The following is a 25,804-nucleotide window of genomic DNA, read 5'->3' as shown; positions in this document are numbered from 1 at the left end:
TTGACTCTCTGTGCCACTTTTCACCGTCGCATCCGGGATTGTCGTTTGCCACTTCCGTCACATACCGCATCACATACCGCACACCATCGGTTTGCATCCGACGCTGGCTTACCCACGCTGCCTCATAGCCTTCATTTCGGTTTCGATCTCGATTGAGCACGCATTGCTGAGCACGCACTGCGTCGGCTCTCCAGAAGCTACTCAGTCCGTCCACTGACCAACACGTCTGCATTTTCATTCGCAAGCAGTCACGTATCACGCGCCTTGATTTCATTCGACCGCCCGTCACTTAGGTACAGCGTAAGCCGGCGAGTCGCATCTTTCACCAACACCACCTTTACCACCGGCATATCCTGCCAATCCTTCTTTCAAGGCGGTGCTCGTCGCCGTAGTCGCTCTCTCCACACATGTGGCTCGGCAGTCGACCGATTCGAGACAGTTGTTGTGCCCTCCTTCCCATCGCCGTCTCTGGTACCATCTCGTAGGCACAGCGGCACCATCGGCTGGCTTGTTGGCTAGTCACGGTGCCGACGAGCAGCAGCCTCGACCATGCCGAATCATCTCAGTCCAGCATCGCTCGTCTACCAACGCGGAGCAATGTACCCAAACAGCCTGCTCACGTCCAGCCCGTCATCTCCACTCCCACCTCACCCTTATGCCAATCTCTCTGCCAACACTTCCATCAACCTCGCCGTCCCACAGATATTTGTGGTCAATCCCACCAGCGACAACATCTTCCTCCATGTCAATTCTGAAACCGCCCATGCTGCCATCATCGGCCTCATCTACTCTTCCATGTGGATGGGAGCCCTCGGTTGGGATATTGTCTCCACCATCTCGTTTGACATTCGCGTCATCAAGGAGACGACGTGGTCCAGCAGCTTCTCTAGCATCTACTCGATAGCCTACCTCCTCTCGCGCTACGTCAGTCTCTCTTGGCTCGTCACTGCCGTCACCAACAGCGTTATCATGACAAATCACTGTGATGCTTGGATGAAGGGCAGCACCGCGCTCTTCAGCACCGGAATTAGCGCCACCATGCTCGTTTTCTGCCTACGCACATGTTCCATCTGGCACATGAAGCAAAAGGTGGTCTCCTTGGTCGTATCAACCTGGTTGCTCGTCGTCGCCTTTGGCATACTCCTTCCAGTCATGAGTTACGGATCCCAGCTGCCCACTTCCAATTTTTGCTCCTGGCATTTCAACGGCTTCTACGTCGTCGGCGTGTTTGGCTCGCTCCTCATCTTTGATCTCGTCTGCCTTGTCCTCACCGTCTGCAAACTCAACAAGGCTGGCTGGCGCGGTCTCTTGTGCAGTCTGTTCCCTTCAAGTCGACACAACCTGGATGCGGAAGATGTCAAGACCATGCTTGTCCAGAAGACCACCGCATTCTTTGCCATTCAGTTCCTCTTTCTTATCTCGGCGCTTCTCGTCTACGTCTTGACTGACACGTATGCTTATCGACTGATGAATTTGGTCGCCAGCAACGCCGTCGCAAGCTCCATGGCAGGTCGTATCTTTCGACGCGCTTGGCGACAGACCCGCGAACTTGCGCCTCACAATGTTAATCGACCTCCGTCTTACTTTCTCGCATGGGCTGAGGAGCATCGCGATTCTGCCCTTAGCGCCAACGACATTCATTCCGTCTACAGCCCCATCAACGATTCTGCCGATGGTGGCCGCACAGAAGCCGCCGCCTCCAACCCAACGCGCACGAGCCGCAACAAGGACAAACACGATTCGCTGGCATTCTACGTTGAGGGTGAGTTCCGGCCTCAAAACAAAGCCCGCACCTTATCGGACCCATCTTTGCAGTCTGTACCAAGAACACCGACGTGCTTGGTCGCCACACATCAGATTCGTGACGTCGAGGCAGCCCATGCCTCTATCGACGCTTCACCGGACATTCTCAGCAACGTGCCAAGCACCATGATCATCGCTCGCAACAATCTCGTAGTGCCAAGCAATATTAACGTCGGACCTTTGCGCAGAGACTCTTCAGCGTCTCAGGGCGCGCCCGCTCCTGCCTACTCGCGTCGTTTGGGCTCAGCGTCATCGTCTCGACCGCACACGAGCGAAGCTGAAGTCCCGTCCTCCTCTTCGGCGAGGCGACCGAATTCTGCCGGTGATGTGCTCCCGCCTCGACGGGGCAGCCGCCCATTGGTGCCGAATATGAAGACTCGATTGGACACAGCTGTCTCGCAGTCTCCCCCGGTCTGCAGTTTCCTCGGTTCGCCCAGCAGCCCGGTCGTTACCGCAGCATGCGCACAGATTGGCCTTGCAACTCGCGACCACGATCAAGATTCGGATGACCAGCATGAATTTTTTATGGAGGAGAAACGCCGCACCTTTGTCACCTCACCGCCGTTGTCTGCCGGAGTCCGGCTCAATAGCAAAGAGGTGTATGACGTTGACAGTGTCAAAGCCGCCGCACGTTTCGGGCCAAGGCAGGTGCATCTGCACAAGCAACTCAAGCGTCCCGCAACAGCATCTCCTGTCTCTCCAGGGTCTGCTTTCGGATGCTCAGGAAGCTGTCAGTCCGTTCTTGCAGCGGAAACTGATCCGCTTCAACGTGGCGCAATCGGAGGTAGCAGCGGTCCTGCAGAGACCGCCTACTTTGGCTTCTTACGTGACGATCCGCTCACAAACAGTGCTCATCGCAACCCGCGTCCTCGAACAGCGCCTGATTTACCATCACCTTCGCTATCTGCGTCAGAGTCAGTGTCCTCGCACAGGACGCTCTTGCCGCGGGATGCTGTCAGCGAGGCTGCCTCGTCGGATGTGGGGCTAAGAACTTGTCCAAGCGTGACTCTAGCAACCGACAAGATATCTGCGGTTGATGACAACGCGCTACTCGCTTTTCGCGACACTGTGGAGCAAGACTCTCGCGACCGGATCAGACTTGATCGGATTGAGCCGAGAGTATCGGTTGCAAAAGCTGGGGCTACAGACGAAGCGCGTCCACGCACGTCTCGAGGCAACACAGCATGTTCTACCGAGAGCTCCGACTCGATTGATGACCAAGACAGCCTATCGGGCAATGTCCTTGGCTTCCACGGCGATCATCGAGGCCGTCGTGCATCGACATCGGCCCACGTTCGTCCTGGCGTGTCATCGCGCGACAAAGTTGGCTCTCAGACACGCGCTTCAACTTCTGCAGGCGCGAGAGGCCGCCTAGTCACCGGTGATGGCGGCAGCAGCGCGAATCGCCCGTCGACAGCAGTTGGGGAGGGCGTGAAACCATTTGGGTTTAGTGTGCTTGCCTCGTCGTCACGCCCGGGCTCTCTGACGCGTCTGAGGTCTGCAATCAACGATGAAGAGGACGAGGCCGAGCCTGAGCTCGGATCGGTGATTCAGAAAGAATACGCCAAGCTGGCGGCGCGTGCTCAGATGCCGCTCGATCCGCCGTAGCTGAACTTGGAGGGTTGAAGCCGACTCTACTCTCGTAGGCCTACCTGGCAACTGCAAAGTACTACCCTCTCCCTTTTGCCGCTCTCGGAACACCTATTCGTGATTACTATCTCGTCTTTCTCTTTGCATCTCACATTCCTTTCCCGGGTCGTCTTTATTCAGTGTCACCTAATCGCATCCTGTAATACCATTCTTTACTGGCTTGGTTTTTGTGCGCTTTGCTGTTTGTCATGTGCTTGTGACGAAGCTCACTCTTCGCCATCACGAGCGTTGCGAGCGTTGGATGCTGACGAGGAGGCAAGAGTCCTGCGCACCATTTCACGAAGGGCTTGTGGGTCCGAGCCGAATTCTGCTGAGCGGACGGTGATTGCGTACAGGACTGGTTTTGAGGCGCGGTTGAGGAACGATGCAAGAGAATTGGTTAGAGGTGATTTTGGCGAGGTGGTCAGACTGGTGGAGCATGCTCAACTTACTGTCTTCGATCTTTTGGAGACTCTGATTGGTGACGGTCTGCTTTTTGCCGAGATCACGCAAGAGCGGTACAAAAGGATCGAGGGCGTTTCGGAGCTGCCGAGTCAGGGCGAGCACTTGTTTGACTACAATGCCTGTGTCGCCTTGGCCGACGGCGTTGGTGGCGAAGCGCATAAGCTCGCCTGTGAGATCGGAGAGTCCGAGAAGGTATCGATGTGCAGGAATGTGCATGGCAAAACTGTCTTGCGACGTCGCTGCAGCTATTGGGCGGGCAGGAGAGGTTGATGTACGTGGCTCATGTTCGAGATAGAAGTGCGATTCTGGAATGGACTCGACCAGGAATCGATCCTGAATCTGACGCAGCGTAATGAGCCGTTGAGTACGCAAGTAGTGATAGAAGGAGATGGCCTCGATGAATTCTTCGAGACCTGCACCGATGTTGCGCTCGTATCGCTGAGCTCGAAGTCGCCTTGTCGATACGTCGGGTTTTGCTGATGATACCTCCAGCGGGCCAAGACCTTCTGACAAAGCAGCTTGGCGTAAAAGCGAGATGATCTCTTGCAACTTGGTCTCGGCTTCAGAAAAGAGCTGCTTCGTCTTGCTAGATGTCTCGCTCGATGCAAAGTCACTGATATCAAATCGATGTAAGAGGAAGATGACCTTTTTGGACATAGCCGTCACATCGCGAGACGACTTGATGAGCCGCTCGCGACAGTCGTTGTGAGCGTCGATCTCATCTCGGAACGAGCCAAAAGCTTCAAGCACTTGTGTTTTCAACAAAGCTGCTGAGCACGACGCTCCTTCAGAGTCGGTCGGAGTGCTCCGATTGTCGCAACGATTGCGCTTGTTGGGGAACACTTTGGAAGATGTCGATGGCGAAGCCGACCTTTCCTTTCGCTGTTGCGACATTGACCGGTCGAGTGCCGTGAGCTCGTTCACAGTCGGCTGGCAATCACGAATCGTGAATCGTGAATGTTCCAGAGTCGATCAGGGTTGAGGACTACAGATGGCACGTGATCAGATCAACAAGGGCGTCGGGAGCCGTTAGCCCATTCACGATTCGTGATTGGTTCATCTTTACTCCCACAACCCTCCTCCACAAAGAGAGTGCGGGAAAGCTCGTCTTGTCCGAGATCCGTTGCAACAATCACGAATCAAGAATCGTGATGCGGTGTGTGTTCCCACGCCTGAATCAAGATATCAAGTCACGAAAAGTTGATTTAAGTTAGTTATAAACATGATGTTGCTTCATTCACGATTCAATCACGAATGCGTAGAGCTAGCTGACACATAAGAGGAACGCAGCGTACAAGTAGACTCGAGACGCGTCTGGATCGTGATGCCGGAAAACAATCACGAATAGAGCATGGAAACAATGGGCGTAACTGCATGCCGTGAATCGTGAATGCGCGTTGCAGCAGAGGCACTTTGTTACTGAATACACCTGGTCGTTGTTGTGACCACGCCGATAGACTAACTAACGTTAACGTTAATCGTTCGGGCCTCGTCAAGAGATGCACGTCTAAGTTTATTATCATCTTGAACAGAGCCTTGCGCCCTCGCCTACTCACGATTCTGTGGATGCGACTCTGTCATTCGTGATTCATGATTCGTGAGGCTGAACAACACACCAAACCAGACTTTCGTGTTTGCTGCTTTGACCTTGTCGTATTCACGATTCACCACGCCTTTTCCATAAAGTCTCCACTCAAGCTGGCATTCTATTAAACACACCGTCGATCGAACGCACTCGAGGAACATCCGCTTGCCTCACATTGCGAGCTTCGTCGTTGGCGACATTGCTATATAAGTCTCGCAACATCAAGCATCGCAGTTCTGCAACCCATGCTACCTGGCCAACATGTCGACACCGGCAAACGATCCCGTCGCGCCGTCTCAGACTGCTACCAAGATCCAGTCGTCCGACCAAGATGCTCGAGCAAACGCTGCCCCCTCTTCGACTGGCAAGACAGACCCACTAGCCACAGACGCTAACAACTCCTCCAAGCTGCCAGGCTGGATCATGGACAATATCACCTCTTCGCGCTCCCTTAGAATCTTGGCAAGGTGCTGGGTCGCTACGTGGGCCAATTTCGTCCTCATGATCCCCAACTCCTCCCTCCGCGTCCTCGGCCAAGCCGCTTTCTTTTGCTGCATGCTCACGCTTATGATCCCGCCTTCAATGCCCTTTTTCATCTTTGTTCTCGCTTTCGGCATCGTCACCATTGGCGCCCTTACAGGCTGGGCTTGGGGCTGTGCTGCCATGGCTGCTGCAACTCGTGCTCGAAGCCAGCCGCTGTTGGCATCCGAAATCCAACGAGTCAAGTCCTCAGCTGCTTCCGCCACCAATCCAGAGGCATATGCCATCGCAGCCGTATTCCAAGGAGATTTCCTCGACGTGCGCTGCACCGCTGTCTTTGGCATTTTCCTCATGATCGGCGTCTACTGTGTTGCTGTTCTCCAAGTCAAGTTGCCTAAGCTCAAGATTGGCACCATTTTTCTGCTCATCGTCCTCGATGTAATGGTTTCCTATGGCCCGCTCTTTCCTTACGCTCGCTACTCGCTTGGCGAGACTTTTATGATCCCTATTGGCTGCTCGCTCGCTGTCTGTCTCGCCACGCAGATCCTCGTCTTTCCCGAGACTCTTGCTTATATGTGGCAACTACGCTTCGTCGCCTTGCTTCAAACAACTCGTGACCTCGGTCGTTTGCACTATTCCGCTCTCACAGACGTCTCGCAACTGCATGATTCTCACCACACCGACCTCACTCAAGCCTCCAGCGATTTGCTCGAAGAAAATCTCAAAGCTGAAGACCAAGCCGTCCAAATTGCCACCAACTTGCTCGCTAAGATCAAGACGAATCGTATCACCCTCGCCGAGCATGTTGCAGAGATCAACGGCATGTCGATCTTTCTGGGCATGGAAGTCTATCGATCCTACCTCAGCGCTCGCGACATGAAACTCATTTTCCGCAAGTCTCGTTCCGTCAACCTCCAATTTACGCTGCTTAATGCCTTTTGGCGCTTGGTTACACATGAAGCGGGTCTTGCCGATCGTCACACTTTCGACGAAGGCTGGGACCCGTCGAAAACGGAGGCAGGCTACTTAGTCGATGGAGAGCACGGCGCAGAGGCTCTGCCCTCCAAAGAACGCCTCCAACCGATCAGGTTGCACGAGACTTCTACTATACACCGCGTCCGCCAGACTGTCTTTGCAAGCGAAGCAAAGCAGCAGGTTTCAATGTCGCGTATGCTCCGTATCCTACACCATGCAGTTGCACCATCCCTCGCCGCTGCTGACGATTCGATCGAAGCGGTTCAGGCCTATTTCGAGGCCAACCTTTCTTGGAAACAGAAGCGGCCCATCGACCAAGTTCTTTACCAACTGCACCAAACCAAGACCGCCCTGGACGACGCTCGACAAAGCTTGCTCGATGAAAGGAGGCTCGAGCTGCTGAAGCCCTACGCCGATCACTTCCGTGCCTTGCATCCCGATCTCGACCTCGAACAACACTTTTTGCAGACCAAAGAGTCGATTCGCGCATTCCGCGCCGGTGCTCGACCACTCCACATCTGCCTCGTCTACGTCTCCAACGTGCTCGATGCCCTGGATTGCGTCTCTGAGCTTCATGGCGAGCTGCTCAGCATCGCTGATCGCGCAGGTACCAAGAAGCGCTTCTGGGCGCCAAAACATCTCGGTCGCCTGTTTGGTCTTCTCACAAGCGACAAACGCGGATCAACAGACGGCCTCGATCGACTCGGCCAAGGTGACGCTGAATTCGAACGCGAAGAAGATCTTGACAAGGATTTCAGAGAAGATCGAGCGCAGACTGCGTCCTCGACCGACGATGCTGCCTCTCGAGCCAACCTGGAAGGCCACATGGAGGGTGAAAGCGATTCGGATGAGGAAAATGAACCCACTCGCTCTTCGCCTTCCCGCTCATCTCCCCCCATCGACGAAGAGAAAGCCTCTACTTCAGCCACGGACAGTGCCAAGAAAGGCTCGGGAAGGAAAAAACGGACGTACAAGCAACGCTACTATGCCCGTGACCCCGACGCTTTGCCGCCAACAAGCTTTGGGCATCGTATTGGAAGGGGTGTAGCAGCTACATACTACTTTGTTACCGGAACCACAGGCATCTATGCGCTACGAATGTGCATTGCGTCCTTTGCTGTGTGGATCACATTCGTGGTGCCGCAATCGGCTGGGTTTGCCTACAAGCACCGAGGTATCTGGGCGCTCATCATGGCGCAAACCTCTGCAGCACTCTCTGGCGGCGAGCTGATACTGACTTTTGCGTTGCGCATCGTCAGCACCTTGATCGGGCTGCTGTACGGAACGGTGTTATGGTATATTTCTACCGGCAAGGGCAACGGCAACCCATACGGGCTCGCTGCCACGTGCGCGGTGGGATTCATTCCGCTAGTGTTTCTACGCGTGTGGGCTCCAAAGATGTTGATGCTTCCAGCCATCATGCTGTCGGTTTCGGTTGTACTGATCGTCGGTTACTCGTGGGTGGACACGCACCTACAAGTCACGGCTAGTAGCGGCATCGGAATCGACGTTGCATGGAGAAGAACCGTCTTGGTGATGGTGGGATTGACTGTGGCGTTTCTGGTCATGGTCTTCCCTCGGCCTGTGTCGAGCCGCCTGTTACTGCGTAAGAGCATGGCCAAGGTGACTCGACAGCTCAACGACTTGTTTATCGATGTGATGGAAACCTGGATCGCACGCAACCGTTTGCAGATGCAGCAAGACGAGCGCGCCGGTTTTGAGAACCAGATCGAGGCTGGCGACGAAAAGAAGCAATCACGCAGCGATGCCGTAGCCAAGCTCTGGCAGGAACGAGAGCCGGTGCTGCGAGCTCGGTTTATGGCGATCAGCGCGCGCGTGGCAATGTATCCGATGCAGATACGCATGGCAGCGATGGACTTTCACATTCGTGGCCGATGGCCTGTCGAAAGGTACGTTGAAATCGCCACGGTACACGCAACAATTGTCGAATCTTTGGGGAGCATCATTTCGTCGATACGCGCATTTGATGGCATGCCGACCGTCTCGGAGGGCGCCACGCCGCCCAAGAGCGTGCCATCCGAGCCGAACAAGAGCGAGATGGACTGGCAACAGCTGATGAGGTTGACAACGCTGCTTGACCCTCAATATCTTTCCGAGATCTGCACAATGTTTGATCTACTCTCCAAGGCATTGAGGAATGGCGAGCGTCTGAATCATGCCTCGTTGTCGTTACTGGAAAACTACTTTGTCTACACACAACGAAGTCGCAACTTGGACGCGTTTTTGCGGAAGAAGGATGCGGAGAAGGGCGGGCAGACTGCGATCGAGGGTCAAGATGTTGTCAGCTGGGCCGTGTTGCGCGACCCGATGTACTTGCGCTTTACGACGGCAAGAATGGCGGCGATCACGCTGGCGGCCGAGCTAGACAAGTTCAAGGCGATCGTGCAGGATTTGGTGGGGGAAAGCTCGCTACGTGGGTTCGACATGCTCAAGGAGGAGCACGACGAGCGTATGCTACGTGCTGCAATGCATAGGTATGCAGAGTAAAGAGGGGAGCGTGGACCATAACTTATTTCTGCCTTGTAGTATTAACTGGATCGATGTCTTCTCCAATTCAACAAGCTATGAATACCTGTGTGACGCACGATGGTGTGACCAGGCGGCAATCATGAATCACATAGGACTGCACGTCACGATGGAAGGCTGTCTATGTTCCATGTTCCATATTTCATGTTTGAGATTCGAGCTTTTCGCCATTGCCCGCATCCGCAGCGAGTCTCGAGTTGCACGTGGTGAGCTGAGCCCTAAGTGTGGACCCTTTAATTGCATTCGTGATTCACATTTGCCACTTACCTTAGCTGAAAGTGGCCATCTGCCCGATCCTGCATCAGCAGACTACCACGTAGAGTACGACTTGGGCTAACTATTATAAAATAATAAATATCAAGATAAAGCCGCTTCCTTGCTGATCTAGCCTAGATGCTAAATTCACGATTTGTTCGTTACTTGTCATTCACGACTGAGTGTGTGGAGGAGGCATTTCTGTCTTTCTGTCTTTCTTTCTCTGATTTTGTTCCTTCGCCGAGTGACGCATGTACAGAGTACTGTACTGTATGTGCAGAAACGCGCTGGCAATTATCTCAATCACGAGTGAACCTGATTTACTGTACAGTACGTGATACACGATCACGGATCACAGATAAACTATCGTGATTTTTTTTAATTGATAACTTATTTAGAAAAACAAAAAGCAAGAGCTGAATGAGCGAGATACAGTACACACGCGGATGAACGCATGCCGATCTGGCTGTTGTGTGCTGGGATGCGATGCGATGCGATGCGATGCGATGTGATGCGTGTCATGCCTTTCACAGTCACGGCTTTCAACCCAACAAGTGACACGCATGCAGACAGAATATCAGCACAGCACACGCAGCCTCGCTCCACCGTGTTCGGAGGCTTGCCAGTCGTGAGTGCACAACGGCGACGCTTTGTTTCCTCACAAATAACTCTCCATTCTCGCTTGCTTACGATACAGTAAATCAGTCACTTTGACCGAGAAACAGTATTCCGCTCCACTTGTAACCCTCACAATCAACATCGGAGTATGGCCGATAAACCATCCGCCTCTTGTCACCCTACCATCACCACCTCGCCCTCCGCCCGTTGCTCGACCGATTCTGATACTGCATCGTTCCAACATTCGCAGCCATCCGACGAGGCAGCGCTCACACGCCCTTCCGACGATCCACACAGCACCGAGCTAACTAAACCGCAGCACAACCGCCACTCGGACGCATTCCCGCCTGCCAGTACAGCCAGTACAGCCAGCACAGCCAGCACAGCCAGCCCTGCTCGCGCCGTTCCCTTTTCGGCTTGTTATCCGCTACAAGACGTGGGCAGCATCGCCAATTCACACTACCAGGCCACACCCGACGCCTCTTCTGCTCCGCTTTCTCTTCGAAACATCCATCACTCGCTAGCTGCGCGTCTTCAGAATCGCACTTCGCCACGTCGACCCAATCGAGCTGCCACCCGCTCATCCGCATCCACCTCCGATCCTTGCACAACTTCCGGCTCACCTAGCTCACCCGCCAAACGTCTCTCCTCCCTTTTCTCACGGCGCAATTCCAAAGACTTTCGTAACCGCCTCGACGTCAGCGAGTTCCCTCCTACCGTCGCTGCACCTCCATTAAACCTTGATCGCATTGGTACCCACTCCCGCGGGCTCGTCACCGGCTCGTTGAATCGACCCACCTCATCCAAGCGAGAGCAGGTCAGGATGGTCGGCTCGCATCTCCATCATGCTTTCCGCTCCTGGTTCAAGGAAACCGAGAAGGATGGCACTCCACTTCTCCCTGTTCAGCTCTCCAAGAAGTACGACGTGCTGCCCCAGGTGTTGGGCCAAGGCTCCTTTGCCGTTGTCAAGGCCGTCGTGGACAAATCCACCGGCGAGCAACGCGCTCTCAAAATTATCGCCAAAAAGCCGCTTAAGGATGACAACGAGAAGATGCTCAAGGAGGAGATCACCATCCTCGGCAAAGTGGAGCACCCCCACATCATCAAAATGTGGGACCTTTACGAGACAAAGGAAGGCGTCTTTATCGTCACTGATCTCTGCCGCGGCGGCGAGCTCTTTGATCGTCTCGTCGAAAAGGTGCACTACAACGAGCTTGACGCCCGTCACATCATGAAGCAGATTCTCCAAGGCGTTGCGTATCTCCACGATCACGACATCATCCACCGCGACCTGAAACCCGAGAACATTCTACTCCGCGACAAGTCGGACCCCAGCGACATTGTCATTTCTGACTTTGGCCTTTCACGCTTCATCCCCGACGAGGGTCTTCTCATGACAGCCTGTGGATCTCCACAGTACGTCTCGCCCGAGGTGCTCCTCGGCAAGGGTTACGACGCTGCTGTCGACATCTGGTCGAGCGGTGTGATTGCATATGCCCTCCTCGGCGGTTACACACCCTTCTATGGCGAAGACCAGCCCTCGCTCTTCCAGCAAATCCTCAAGATGCACGTCCAGTTTGAACCAGAATACTGGTCCGAGGTATCCGACACCGCCAAAGACTTTATCTTGCGCTGTCTTTGCCCAGCCGACAAGCGAATGTCAGCTCACGAGGCTCTCACCCATCCGTGGCTTGCCAACCTACCGCCACTCAACGAGCAGAGCGCCAAAGGTGCCTGCCTCAAGGATCGCGCCCTTCGCAACCTTACCGCTATGCGTAAGCTTCGCAAGGCCGTCACCGCTGTCGAAGCTGTCAACCACCTCCAGCGCCTTCATACGCTCCGTCAGCAAAATGGCGACGCTCTGCCTCAGAAACAGCAATCGCTGCTCAGCATCGCAAGCTACATCGAATCACACAATCGAGGCCAGTCGCATTTGCCTGACCCACTCGATGCCAATGCCAGTGCTTCGGCTTCTCCTCGCCTCCACGCGCCTGAGACTGTGTCAGACGAGCCTTCAGGGGAGCTTCCCGCCGATGTCCACGCTGACAAACCGCACACAAACGAGCGTCGCGATTCCGCTATGGCGCTCGATCTGACCGTCATGATGGCAATCCTGCCCGAAAGTTGGAGCCGTCCTGCCTCTGCCTCTGCCTCTGCCTCCAGCTCCAACTCCAACACCGCCTCACCTCGTGGAGCGGGTACAGCAGCCGTAGCTGAAGCCGCACAGTCCACTATCAATCGAGGTCGCGATCCAACAGCGTCTCCGCAACCCAGAAACCAAGACGCAGATGCTGGCAAACGCGACAGCGGTGTAATAGCTGACGGTGAGGCCAGCCCCTCGGCTTCCTCGTCCACCGGTCAGTCAGAAGCCACTGTTCGACCGTCAGCTCAACCACCTGCTACTCCGGCCAACCAGCCTCGTCGTGCTAGTCGCACCGTCAACCCTAAGGACAACGAATCCACCAAGACGCTCAACTCGCTCTTAGACCAATATGGAAAGACCGAAGTGCCTGCTTCGGCGCGTCTCAACCCAACGGCCAAGAGGACGCAGCCAACCAAACTCACCTTTACCAATGCGTGGCGCTATCTTCCCTTACTTGTATCGCAAGGCGTCACCATCGGTACTGCCGTCGCGTCACATGCCATCTACGGCCCACCTAAAAAGTCGTGGGGTATCGAAACCTCGGTGTTCACCAGAGTGTTGCGTGATGTTGCCGCGTACTCAGAATTCGCCTCTATCGAGGGTCTCCAGAGCTTTTTTGACCTTGGCGCCTTCCTGCCTACACCCAAAGACGGCCTGATCACTCCGGTGACTTTTCGCGTGAAGAAGCGCGGCCTACGCGGATTCCTCGCCGAAGCCGACGCCGCCGAGGACGGCAAGCGCGAGATCAGCGCAGAGTGGGTTGTTGGCAAGCAAACTTGGCGCCGACTTCAGGCAGAGTGGCGCAGTGGCAAGCAAAAAGGCAAGGAACGCGTCATCCTTTACATTCACGGAGGCGCCTACTTTGTCATGTCGGCCGCCACGCATCGGCCGCTCACCATCTCGCTCTCCAAGTACACCGAGTGCCGTGTGTTTGGTATCAACTACCGTCTTGCTCCGGAGACCAAATTCCCAGGTGCTTTGCACGACTGCGTTGCATCCTATTTCCGTCTCACTGACGACCTTGGCATCCCACCCAGCAACATAGTGCTCGGCGCCGATAGCGCGGGCGGTGGACTGGCTCTCGCGCTCATGTACTACCTCCGCGACAACGACTACGAATTGCCCAGCGGCGCCATGCTTTTCAGCCCCTGGGTTGATCTCACCATGTCGTGCGACTCGTGGGACACCAACGCCGAATTCGACTATCTGCCTATGCCCAAGTCGGGTGATCACATGAACCCAGTCTGGGCATATCTCGGAGAGAACATCGACAAGTATATCACTCACCCTTACGTATCTCCGCTCTTTGGTGACATGCACGGACTGCCTCCGCTTCTCATTCAGTGCGGCGATGCCGAGGTTTTGCGCGATGAGGTCACCTTGCTCGCCCACAAGGCTTCTCTATCGGGTGTTGCCGTCCGCCACGAGCTGTACGAGGACTGCGTCCACGTCTTCCAGGCGTTCCTCTTCCTCGATGCCAGCCGCAAAGCGCTACAGAGCGCTAGGCATTTCGTGCGCACTGCGCTCGATAAGCGGGGCAAGTCTCGTTCCTCGTCAACGGCTAAAAGCAGCGAGTTGGCTGTCAACAAAGAAATGGCTAGCGGTTCGATGCAAACTACGCAAGGAAACAAGGCTGACCCTGCCACTGGTGAGGAGCAAGTAGCCGGCAGTAAATCCGAGGCTGACTCATCCAAAACCAAGGAGACCGCCGACGTTGTGACGTCCAGCACATTGTCCGGTGCGGTTGATGGCGGCATCAAAGAAATTGTGTCTCTGCCACACTCGCGCTCAGACGGTGATGTTGACGACGACGATGACGAAGGAGAGGGAGGAACGCTGCCTGCTGACGAAGAGGACTGGGAGCTTCACAGACGGTCCTCGGTCGAAGACGGCAGGGTTGAAGCGAAAGCGGCTGGTCTGCCGGCCAAGATAGCTCAGAAAGCGCTTGGAGCTGACGATAAGGCGGTGACCGAGGCCACCAGTGAGGGCACCAAGCAAGAGAAGCAGAAGGAGCAGCGACAAGAGGCGTCCAGCTCGTCTGCTCAGAGCTCGTCGTTCCCGCAGATGACGATTGAAGAGGCCCGTTTACGTGGTCAGGCAGGCATGCAGCAGCAACTCTCGTCTGATGCACCGGCCTTGAGTAAGTTCCACGCGCCAGCCAAGCCACTGACTCCCAAGATGCGACGATCCAGCAGCGGCAAGGAGCTCACCACGCTGCTCAAATCGTTCGAAGAGAGTAAGAAGAGCGGCGGCTCGGGTCTCAAGACCAACGTATGGACTCCTTCGAATTCTTAACTTGATACAGTATTTTTGACCTCACCGTTCCACAACGACGTTTCCTGCGCACGACTTTGCGGTTTGATCAGTGTCGCTTTAGACTGCAATGCAAAGATAATGACATACAGTACTCCTAATGAACAAGGTACAAGGGCGACTCGTTGGAGGCTCTGAAGGAAGGGCTAGCATGTCCAACGGCGGGGAATTAACTGATCGAGAGGCAAAGAGAGTTGAGGCTGGAACAAGTTTACTTGACGTTAAAATGGCGTTTTCATATTCATGACTGTGTATAGGCTGTTGATTTTCGGTCTGAGTTAAGTTAGTCATGTACCAGATTGCGGACGATGTGACTGTTGATCGATCTATGAAGCTTGGCATGGAGGAGCAGAGGTGCTGAGTGGTCTGTCGGGGCTGGCGAGATGGAAAGGCTGAGCGAGGGTGGTGACGAGTCTGCTTCGAGGCTGACCAAGATGAGGCGGAAACCGATCGACTTGACAGCCATCTGGAAAGCTGGGTTTCACAGAAAGCTAAACATGCTAACCGTGCATGCTGTACTTGATCGTGAGCGAGAGCGAGAGGCGCATTCCAATCACACTTGAATCGTCAGAACGACGTCAAGATGATCGTGCATAGCTGATCGAGGTTCATGTCGTATCAACCGACTTTATCCAGTTAAGACCTCACCACGACGTATTGACGACACTCGCGCCACGAACACTGCATCACGATTCGCACGATTCAAATCCGTCTGCCAAAAGTGATCATTGCGATAAATTATTGAGATGCTCATTCCTCGTGAGATTGCATTCCGCTCTTCGCATCAACACATCACGCCCAGCGTCGCTTGTGTATATCGGTGTGCTGCCGCAGGATGCTTTGAGCGTGATGTGTACGCATCAGCATTCCAATGCTGATCGGCCCTGCTAGCGTATTGAGAACGATGGCCCAGATTGCAACGTTGAACGCCTGCTGGTCCAGTAGGCCTCCGCGATTCGCCATATTGATGACGATAAAGCCAATCTCCCCGCGCGACATCAGTGCGACTCCCAAGAAAAGAGAGGCAGGCCAGGCGGAGAATTTGGATGAAGGTGCGGTCGCTTCCAGGTGCCGTCCGATGTCTGGCGTACTACCACCAACAATAGCAGCAGCAAGCTGACCTGGAGCAATCGCACCTGTGGTTACCGGCAGCATATCAATCGAAGCACCGTGTGCCGAGATGCTGTTGCTCTCTTGCACCTGCTCCGCGTCCGCTTGTCCTTGCACTTTAGCCGCAGCCTTTTCTGCATTCTTCTGCTCGATCAAATCTACTAGAACGATCCAGCCTGCAGCGCATACTTTGGCAAACGCCATCAGACCAGCAAAGATGACTCCCCGCCAGACGGTCGTTGATTGAAACATGGATTTGACCGGAATCGCTGACCCGACGCTCGAGAAGAAGAAGGGCACAAGAATCGTGGATTGAACGGTCCCAAGCGCGGTGTCTTTGGAAAGCAGATGGTCAGGCGACCACATTTCGAGGTTCTCGCGGCTTGACGTTGCCACTTGCTTCGAGAAGCTTTGCGAGAACGTTTTGTATACGTACTTCATCATCGCACCCGAGCAAAAAGCACCGATGAGAAGAGACGAACCTACCTCTTCGCTGATGACCGAATACGTCAGAACTGTCGAGATCATCAGGGTTACTGCCACGAGCTGATGTGAGCCCAGGCTGACCATATGTCGCGCCAGCATCCGAACGGCCCCAGTCGATCGTGACGGTGAGCGTTGATGTTGTACACAGGCTTGGTCACTCTGCAACAGGGAGAAATGCGCCGCCAGCTGCCGGCTGAGTGGACCCAGTGCGAAGCGTGAGATCAGCCACGAGACGACGAGCAGAAGGCAGGAGGATACGATCGGCCGTGCAATCGTCCATGATCCAATCGAATCAAGTCCACCTTGCGTCGAAGCCAAAGCCGACCCCCCAAGCGTTGAAATTACGCCGATGATGACCAGACCAACAACGTCATCCAGTAGAGCTGCTCCAATGAGGATGGTGCCAATACGAGTGTTTGCAATACCATGCCCTGCAACATGTCTGTCCATATTGTCGCTCGAAGGACTAGATGGCGGGGTTGAGCTGTTGAAAGATCCAAGGATGGCAAACGTGGTTCCCAGACTGGTTGATGCAAGAGCTGCGCCGATAGCAAAGCTTTCAAGATTCCCATAGCCAAAGCCTGCTGGCAATAGTGCCATGCTGATCCCGACAGGCAATGCGACGCCCGTCGCACCAACCAAGACGGAGAGCACAAGATTCTTCGGGCTGGAAAGAAGTTCCATTCTCGCCTCAAGACCGCCCTGTACAATGAGGAGTATCAACCCGAGATAACCGATCGACAGAACGCTCGACTGAACATCAGGCGGTAGAATGTTGGCAAGTGGTTGAGCATAGATCGCACCCAATACAAGTGGACCTAAGATGCCTGCCGAAAACAGCTTCTGGAACGCATGATAGAAGGCGGATAGGAACAACAGGTACGATGCAAGTACGAGGATTGTCACTATGGGTGGCGACGTGTAGGGCAGGGCGTCCATTGGTGCAGCTTTGTTGCCCTCACTTAGCAGCGACTGAGCTGCAGGCAACTTTCACGTTTGCTGCTGGGTGGTCGTAAAACCAAGTTGACGCGACGCCGTTGCTGATAATCACGTATGTGATGGTTATGCATGCAAGCGTCGAATGGGATCTCGTTTCCAGGATATCGTGAATGAGCAAAAAAGCTTCCTGTAAGAACAGCCGACATCCAGAGTTCTGGTCGAAGCAAGATTCACGAATTCACCGAAAGTGTTGGTGTGGAGCGAAGCTGTCGGGCCCCTAACCCTAAGCTAATCCACTGTACCAAAAGCAGTCTAGACTTCCAATCGGACTTGGACTGGATTTTTCAACTGTCCCGCCTCAAACCATGCCGGATTCACTGGCAACGCAGCCGCACTACCAACTATCTCGCCGCATTACGGAACTAAGGTCCGTGTGCAGGCTCTAGAAAATGCCCAAAATTAGTCAGAATCACGAATATTGCGAATGAAGGGGTAACCAGCGACCTTTGCGCGGTTTGCACAGAAGGAAAAAGCAATTTTTTTTTTTTTTTTTTTTTATTTCATACACCGACCCAAGCCAACAGAGGCTTATGCGGGAGCCAAGAATCAGAGGTACAGGTTGTGGATAGTGGGTCATGTGATGGGTCAAGGTGCTGTACGGTCAAATCCTTCCCTGCTTAGTTATGATGCATGGGTGGGCAAGGGGGTCCGAACGACGTCTCGGCCGGTTGGCCGTGTTGCCGGATGTTGGTGTCTGGAATAAGGTGGACTGAGGTGTGGTAACGGAGAGTGAAGGAGTGAGAAGGTTATGGACTGAGCGACAGTGGTGTACCATGTACAGGAAAGCGCGCTCTCAAGTACGCAGTCACCGCTGTAGCGAATTTTGGCTCATTGAGGACCTGTTTGAAGGAAACAAGTCGCTGGTTGCGGGCCAGGTGACCAGCCTGGCGGAGGGACTCCTCAAGTTTCCTTCGGGGCAGCGCTAGTTTGCGGCAGACAAGAAGGTGGAGACGGTCCTCCCGAGAACCGCATCGGTCACATTTGCCCGTCTTTCCTGGGACCTTGCGCTTCTTGAGGTAAGAATTTGTGCTCGCGGGCCCGGTTCTGATCTGGGCCAGGATGGAAACCTGATCCCTGGGGAGATGTTTATATAGCCTGACAGTCTCGCCCACTCTCAAGGTATTGATAGCCTTGAGCTCTGAGCCCCGGGGGGTTGATTCCCAAGCCTTGGTCCAGGCCTGCATTGTCCTCCGGAGGAGAGCATGCCTGACGGCAGCTTCCTCTCGGTAGTCCGCCGGAAATCCGATTGCATCATCGGCAGCTCCTTGGGCAAGGGTATCCGCCCTTTCGTTTCCCGGTATATCTCGGTGGCCAGGGATCCAGACCACGGTGACACGCCGGCCGGAGGACATCTGTTGGATGGCGGAGATATCGGGGTCGTCACTGGGCCTCGCATCGATGTGAATGACCGCGGCGCGGTTGTCACAAAAAATCGTGGCACCAGCATTGGCAATCCCGTGCTCGAGGGCTTTACGGATGGCAAGCAGTTCGGCTCGGTAGACCGTGGAGCCGGATCCGATGGCCTTTGCGAACTCCCATGTCTCGGTGCCGGACTAAGCGAAGTACGCGTAAGCTGCCAGTCCGTCCTTGAGGGAGCCGTCAGTGTAGACCCTGCGGGAGGTATCAGCACATAGCGACACAAGGAGGTTGTGGAGTGCGATCGCCTCGTCCTTGGACGGACCGGGAATCGTGCGGGGTACGGAAAGATGCGGTGGGGGTTTGACACCCCGACGGGTTATCCCCGATTGGCATAGCTCCGGCCAGTGGTTTAGCCACCGATGTAAGGCAACCAGGCTTATGGCGGGGCCTCACTGCCTTCAGACTCTTAATCAGTTGAGAATAATCAATCACACCTATCGGCCGAGACGTCGTTCGGACCCCCTTGCCTACGCATGCATCATGAATAAGCAGGGGAGGATATATTACATCCGTACAGCACATTGCCCCAATACCTGTCCAGTTACCTTTTGTCTGTATTTATGATTCTTGGCTCCCGCATAAGCCTCTGTTGGCTTGGGTCAGTGTATGACAGTAAAGAAAATAATAAAATAAAAAAGCAGAATCAGAATCAGATTTGGAAAACCCGTCATAATTCTTGACAGTCTTGTACAAGAGAAGAAAATGGTGAAAAGATCGCTTAATTTTCTCAACCTGAAACTGCATGCAAAAATGAGCGTCTTTAAATTCACGATGTGATTGATACGTCTCTGCGTTCTAAGGTCTGAACCTCGAGCGTATGCTGCGCAGCAAGACTTCATGAGACGCCCAACTTTCATCTTGGGTATGACCTTTATTTTTCGCACAACATTCATCTTGCGCCAAGATGATTTCTGACCTCCTTGTCTTAGGTCCCGCAATTTCGTTTCTAGGAGGCTGAGCCTTCCTGTGATACGCAACGGCGGAGTAAGCAACGGCTGCTTTGGCTTCATCCTCGTTCGTCCGCACGCCCACATGGCGGGGCGCTTCTTGGTCGACCATTGTATCTTCAGCTCGATGGCTTCAGGACGGAGAAGAAGCAGCTTGGAACGCTGTAAACTGTTATTTGATCACGGACCCTACAGCCTGCCAGACACAAAATTGCGGGGGAAACCTTTCTTCGGCGCAACCATTTCTAGCCGACCGTTCAATGCGAAATTCAATCGTGAATAGTCGTCAGATTTGACGTGTACTCACTCAATCACAATCAATCAATCGTGAGTGAGCGAGCCTTGCAACACTTCCTGGCGCAGCTGAAAACATGGGGACAAATCTTCCACGTGTATGGAGATCGTTAATGTAAGGTCGAGCTCTCTGCGCCGGACAAGGAATCAGGCGCGGCAACAGCAAAAAATCACGGTCTAGGTAACACGAATATTCTCAGCAGAAGGTCAGATGGGGAGAGACGAAAGAGTCGAGATGCTGAGGCAGTTGGCCAGAAAGTCTCTACTATGGTCTGGAATGGAACCGAGCCGCGAAGAAGGGCCTGCGTGCGAATCGGGCAGCTTAAGGTGGGGTCAACGCGGGTGGGCCATGGGCGGCATTACGCCCAATCAAGGTCTTCTCGACACGGATCAAGAGGAGCATTGTGTCGGAAGCCGAGCATGCAAAGAGCCGAAGACCGTGGGTGACTGTGCGCGAAAGTCGGAAGAGAGCGAAGGCCGCGTCACGAGTGTCTCAGCGACTTTGTTGAATCCGACGGTTCTAACAAGTTACTCTCTCCACCACCATCTTCACCACCTCGAGCACCATTCTTAGGCAAGCTCACTTCTTCACCTACTGCAGCGCGCTGAACTGAGCTTATAATGATATGGCTTCTGCTTTGGCCACATTTGTGATTTTCATCAGCGTGACATAAACATTAAGGCAAAGCTTTGTGGGGCGGCATATTGTTACAGACGTCGTAGCCCTGCAAGGTGGCACAGGTCGGAAATGAAAGGACGTACTCCTGACAGCGGGTCGCCACACGCAGGTCGTGGGTGCAGAGCACACATTTTATAAGACAGCACTTTCTTTCTTGTGGATGAGCTGGATCTCTTCCACTCTCCAATAACGTACTGTTTACTCACCACTGTGATTCCTATCTACTATCTTACATTTGTTCGACTAGTGCAGCAATCCAATACATTGCTGCCACATACCCTTGTGCCTCGTGGCCTGTGGATCAGCGTTATCGGACGTCAGAGCCTACACTGGCACCGCAGAATTTATACTGCAGACGGAACCTCCACCGTCGTGGCGGAACCTCAACCAACACTAGACATCATATAGCAGAACACGGTCGTCAAGAACGCTCACGATATGCGCTGAACACCATTTAGAAGCGAGCTACGCCGCATCACCGCTGGGTGGAGCGTTAATCGCATCCATCCGATACCGAGTCCTATCACACATTCCCCAACCTGTTGCGTCATACGCACACACTGCGGTCTTAAGGCACAGGAATGTGACACATGCCATCGTTTCTTGAAAGACCTTTTGCCGCGCAGTGTCGGTCGGAGAGTAGAGCCTGCAGAACAACGACTTGAGGTAATGATGAAGGCAGCGAGCACGAGTCTCATAGCGTCAGCAGTCGGTAAGGGGTTGCCACGGAATCCCGAACTGATGAGGCACAGCTAAGGCTCTTGCTCCAAGTCAAGAGTTAGAATCGGCGGAATGCACTGCCACAACATCATTTGGTTGGATCTGCCTCCTAATTGTTCAAGGTCCGGCGCTACATGACAGGAGGATTGCATTTGGACACGGAACCGGAACGTTGCGATGTGAGATAGAATTCGCCGGGATTGGATTACCGAACTCAGTTAGTCAACGTAACTTAATCACAAATCTGTGAATTTTGCGTCGCTGATTTCCGACGCGAGCCGAATCCGATTGCAAGCTAGAACTCGGTATTCCGTAGTCATCCAAGCCAAAGCCCTCACGTCGAGGAATCGCACCACGCTCGGCGAGTTCGTGTCAGACTTTGCGGAGGGAAACACTTTTGCGCTTCTTTGTCTTTCCGCCTTGTCAGCAATGGGCGCTTAAGTCGTGAGTAGTTGGCACAAAGGGGTTTTCAGCGTCACAAACAGTCCCCTGATCTTGGTTGGAAATACCGACCATCGCCTGCTTCTGCTTTAGCGTTCCCCCTAGGGTGAACTAAGTATACTTAACTTATATACATATACATACATACATTTGCTTTTACGTCCAGTAGTCGAGACACCCCATCCATCCACTTCCATACAATCATTGCATCCTCTTCAGCATGCGTATCATTACCCTATTCTCCGCCGTATTTGGTGCCTTCTTCATCACAACAGTCCATGCTGCTCCTGCTCAGCAGCTTGATCAACAACGCACCCGGCTACTGTGCGATTGGGATAACAAATATCATCATAGCCATCTCTTTGCAGGAGACTATAATTACGGTAACATCGTTGGCGCCCCCAAACTGGGCTACAAAAGCTTCACCGAGGACGGCAAGGATGTTTTGCGTGTTGTCAAGATCGACCCTGACGACAGCACCATTAAGCCATTGGCCCCGATTGAGGTCTCATGCAACTCGACCGCGCTCAACTACTTTAGCCACCAGGGAGAGTTTGGCAAAAACACTCCGGTCAAGTTGTTGGCAGATGTCGGACGCGATGGTGTTCCTTTCTGTATAGGCATCCGCGACCCTACCAGTAATCCGACCGACATTGTACTCGTGCCATTGAGCGATTTCGATGATGAATCGCAGGCCAATCAATTCTGGATGAGCCAATTCAAGTACAATAATCTTCTTCCCCTCGTTGGCAAGTCCAACACCTCGGAAAACGTCGAGCACAACAATACTTGGCCTATCTTGGCTCCAACCGACGATGCAAAGCAAATGGGATACCGTGCCGGATACAGCGAAGACAAAGCAACCTACGTGAGCTTTGCCTGAAATACGCACACTCTTCACACTGTAGCTGCACAGGAGCAGTATTCTTTTGTAGCATCATTTTCTCAGTGTATTTAGTTTTCCACCCCGATCGCGCGCATCTTTAATTCCTACATCGATCATCGACCCTATTCCTGCTCCCATTAGGAAATACGCAGCAACAACACAATGCGCTTTACTGAACTTGAGTTCCACATGGTATCCAATCTATTTTCCTGATATAAATTGGGTGAATACAAATCGTGAATACCGTGCGTTGCGTTGTCATTATCACTGTGATTGCTTGCAAAAAGCAAGTCAGGGGAGAGCTTGGGGAAGCGTCAGAAAGAGAAACAGAAACGTGTGTGATTGCTGGTGGCGCCTTGAACCTGCAGAACGATGTTGAACGTTGACTTTGGCGATGACCCTAGAGCAGGCGAGAATCGAACTCACCCTAGATGGAATCCGAAACGGGCTGGATGCGCTCATTCCACATGGGCTTTTCGATGATGTTGAGAGGGTTTGGTGCGGGATCAGAGCTAGACGACAGAATGTCCACCAAGGTTGAACGGGCCTCGAAAAGGTCCAGACAGGGGTAAGCGTGCGGGCCGAGCAAACCCCGAATGCACAGCCGAGGGCACTGTTGACCGGTAATAGGCGTCACTTGCGGTCGAGAGCCGTCTTGCGCTTTCTTGAACCCGGTGCTTGTGCCAAGGTCGAAAAGCACGATCAACAGAGCCTGTTCGGTCAGTGGCTTCTCGTTTGGCGGTGCCATCGAGGCGCTCTTGATCACCGGTCCAGCAACGACAGGCGCTGAACTAGCAGGGACCGTGGTGCTCTGTGGATCCCTTCGGTTCTTTGCTTCCCAGGCAATGTAGGTCATGTAGCGCGCAGCGTGCCTCTCGCCCTCTCTGGGCTCAAGAGTGATGTTAGAGGCATCGGTGGATGAACCATCAACGAAGGGCCGGTCGAGATGACCTACAAAGACCGGGATGATGCCATCGATGCCATGCTGTGTGTGCGCCATTTGCACGGCTACTCCACGCTTCCAGCAGTGCCATAGAAATTCGGGTGTTATCTTGTTGATCGCTTCGGGAAGCAAGTCGAAATGCGTAAAGTTGATCCACATCGGCAGCGTAGCGGAAGCCGACTGCAACTGATCTCTGAACGGAATCGCATGCCGTTCGGTGCGCGAGCCGGCATCGTAGACATCTTCAAGGCGTTGGCGCAGCGCAGCGAGATTGGCTTCGTCGAGGTCGGCAAGGTTCTCAAGAACGCTTTCGAGACGCACGGGCTTGGCGTAGATGCTGGCGCCCACGTGCTGGGTGTCCGACGATTCCTTTGGCTCGGTTTGTTCGATTTTTTTGCGCTTCACGGGCGTCGCAAGCAACCATCAAGATGATCCGCGAGGCAAGTTCACCGAAACTGCTCATCACCAAGGGAACCTCGGGGTTGAGCAAGCATTCTTGCTGAAATTTCTTGAGGATGTCTGCGTACGTGTAGCCTCTCGCTTTCTCAGCTGACTGGAGGTAGGGAGCCAGCATGATATTGGAAGCAGCGATGGCTAGCACAGGCTCTGATGGAGATTCAACGTGCATGACACCCTCGCTGGTAACATGCGTGACAATGCGCATGTGGCGATCTACTGTGCTGTCGACGAATTGCTTCTGTCTTGCAAAGAGTTCCGAGTTTGGCGATTCAGTCGGCGAAAGGCTTAGCGCGAGACGAGACGCCAAGATGCTGAAGCAGTGGGCGGTCTTGCGGATGGCAAAGTCTTCGCCACCCATCAATTTGTGGTTGGCCATCACCCAGAGGCTTCCAGAATTGAATGTCTTCCACAGCGGTCGTCCGTAGTAAATGATGTGAGAGTCCGCAGAAGCTTGCGAGGCGCAAGAAAGGCTGGGTTGCTGTGAAAGCAGCACGTCAAAACTAACGCCGATGAAAAATAGGCAGTGCCAATGATAACACGTTCACGGTGGGCATGCTTGACAAAAATCGGCCGCACTGCTGCTGGTACTGATCAACACAAGCCAAAACGTCGTGGTCTTGGCGCTGGCTTGTTGGGTATTGATCCAAATTCCATGCGCGGCGGAGGCTGTTGAGCTGATTGATGTCTGGGTTTTTTTCGATGTTGAGTTTCGACGCACTCGTCGAAGGCCACAATGATAGGAGGTGTGGGTGATGATCCGCCGTGGGGCGTTGGGCGGGTACATGTGAGCTATAATGCACTTCATCTCTCGTTCGAGGGCGGCAAGCGGCGATTTGAGGTGAGTGGTGAAGAGTTCATTACGTTTCGACTTTTCGTCAAAGCTGCTGTCGGCACGCTTGAGGGTGTCAGAAGCGCGCTCGGAAACGGTTTCGAAGAAGTCGGTGCGTTCAGCATTGATACCATCCTTCAGATGGAGATGGTTGAGCTGCATCAGATAGTCGTGTTTTTGCTGCTGAGTGGGCCGCTCGGCGAGGCGTTGAGCAAGCTCCGAGAACCAAGCGCCGAGGAAACAGGCAATCTGAAGGTTACACTTATCCTTGTGAGTCTTCTGAGCCTCTTCGAAAAAGGCACGTACACCACGATCAGGAAAGGGATAGCCTTTCATGGACAATCCATCGGGAAGTACGTTTTCGGACGCAGACATAGAGAAGAGGAGTTCGATGTCGACATTCGTAGACCAGGCGCGACTTGCCGGTGCCGCTTGACTGGACGATGGGGGTGCCTCGATAATAAATTTTGCCTTTCGCTTGGATTAAGCCTGTTGAACTTCTGATCGTGTTCAGTGACGAACTGCAGGAAGCGGTCTGGCGCATTACCGTAATAATCACGGCCAAATTCCTCTGGGAAACGAACGTTAGCATCCACTCCTTCCATGCCCAGCTTAGGGGCGGGCAATGAACGTGCAAGGTGAACAAGTACAAGCGACAGTGCCTCGTCCACATCACTGTAGGAGGCGAGTTTTGCGGCGAGATTCGAGTAAACGTTGCTGACCTCCATTTCTACGAGCGATTTGTCTTCGCCCGATTCGTCTGTCATCTTCTCGAACTC

The 25,804-nt window shown here is 53.8% G+C and overlaps 6 protein-coding genes across 6 annotated transcripts; 4 read left to right on the top strand and 2 right to left on the bottom strand.

Moving 5' to 3' along the window:
• Positions 1 to 549: 549 nt before the first annotated feature.
• On the top strand, positions 550 to 3,411 carry UMAG_06152 (uncharacterized protein; the record flags this gene model as incomplete). Its single annotated transcript, XM_011394229.1, has 1 exon — positions 550 to 3,411. The coding sequence occupies one exon, from the start codon at positions 550 to 552 to the stop codon at positions 3,409 to 3,411; it is 2,862 nt and encodes a 953-aa protein (XP_011392531.1).
• A 248-nt stretch (positions 3,412 to 3,659) lies between these two features.
• UMAG_06151 (uncharacterized protein) lies at positions 3,660 to 4,791 on the bottom strand (the record flags this gene model as incomplete). The annotated part of the gene is made up of 2 exons (XM_011394228.1): positions 3,660 to 3,790; positions 3,885 to 4,791. The coding sequence occupies 2 exons, from the start codon at positions 4,789 to 4,791 to the stop codon at positions 3,660 to 3,662; spliced, it is 1,038 nt and encodes a 345-aa protein (XP_011392530.1).
• A 952-nt stretch (positions 4,792 to 5,743) lies between these two features.
• UMAG_11297 (uncharacterized protein) lies at positions 5,744 to 9,445 on the top strand (the record flags this gene model as incomplete). Its single annotated transcript, XM_011394335.1, has 1 exon — positions 5,744 to 9,445. The coding sequence occupies one exon, from the start codon at positions 5,744 to 5,746 to the stop codon at positions 9,443 to 9,445; it is 3,702 nt and encodes a 1,233-aa protein (XP_011392637.1).
• Positions 9,446 to 11,180: 1,735 nt separating this feature from the next.
• Positions 11,181 to 14,795, top strand: UMAG_11296 (uncharacterized protein; the record flags this gene model as incomplete). Its single annotated transcript, XM_011394334.1, has 1 exon — positions 11,181 to 14,795. The coding sequence occupies one exon, from the start codon at positions 11,181 to 11,183 to the stop codon at positions 14,793 to 14,795; it is 3,615 nt and encodes a 1,204-aa protein (XP_011392636.1).
• An 810-nt stretch (positions 14,796 to 15,605) lies between these two features.
• Positions 15,606 to 17,348, bottom strand: UMAG_06148 (uncharacterized protein; the record flags this gene model as incomplete). The annotated part of the gene is made up of 1 exon (XM_011394227.1): positions 15,606 to 17,348. The coding sequence occupies one exon, from the start codon at positions 17,346 to 17,348 to the stop codon at positions 15,606 to 15,608; it is 1,743 nt and encodes a 580-aa protein (XP_011392529.1).
• A 4,780-nt stretch (positions 17,349 to 22,128) lies between these two features.
• On the top strand, positions 22,129 to 22,791 carry UMAG_06146 (uncharacterized protein; the record flags this gene model as incomplete). The annotated part of the gene is made up of 1 exon (XM_011394226.1): positions 22,129 to 22,791. The coding sequence occupies one exon, from the start codon at positions 22,129 to 22,131 to the stop codon at positions 22,789 to 22,791; it is 663 nt and encodes a 220-aa protein (XP_011392528.1).
• Positions 22,792 to 25,804: the final 3,013 nt, after the last annotated feature.

This window comes from Mycosarcoma maydis, chromosome 22 (assembly GCF_000328475.2).
Source record: "Mycosarcoma maydis chromosome 22, whole genome shotgun sequence".
In the NCBI taxonomy this organism is placed as follows: domain Eukaryota; kingdom Fungi; phylum Basidiomycota; class Ustilaginomycetes; order Ustilaginales; genus Mycosarcoma; species Mycosarcoma maydis.
This window is presented reverse-complemented; position numbering and strand designations above follow the sequence as displayed.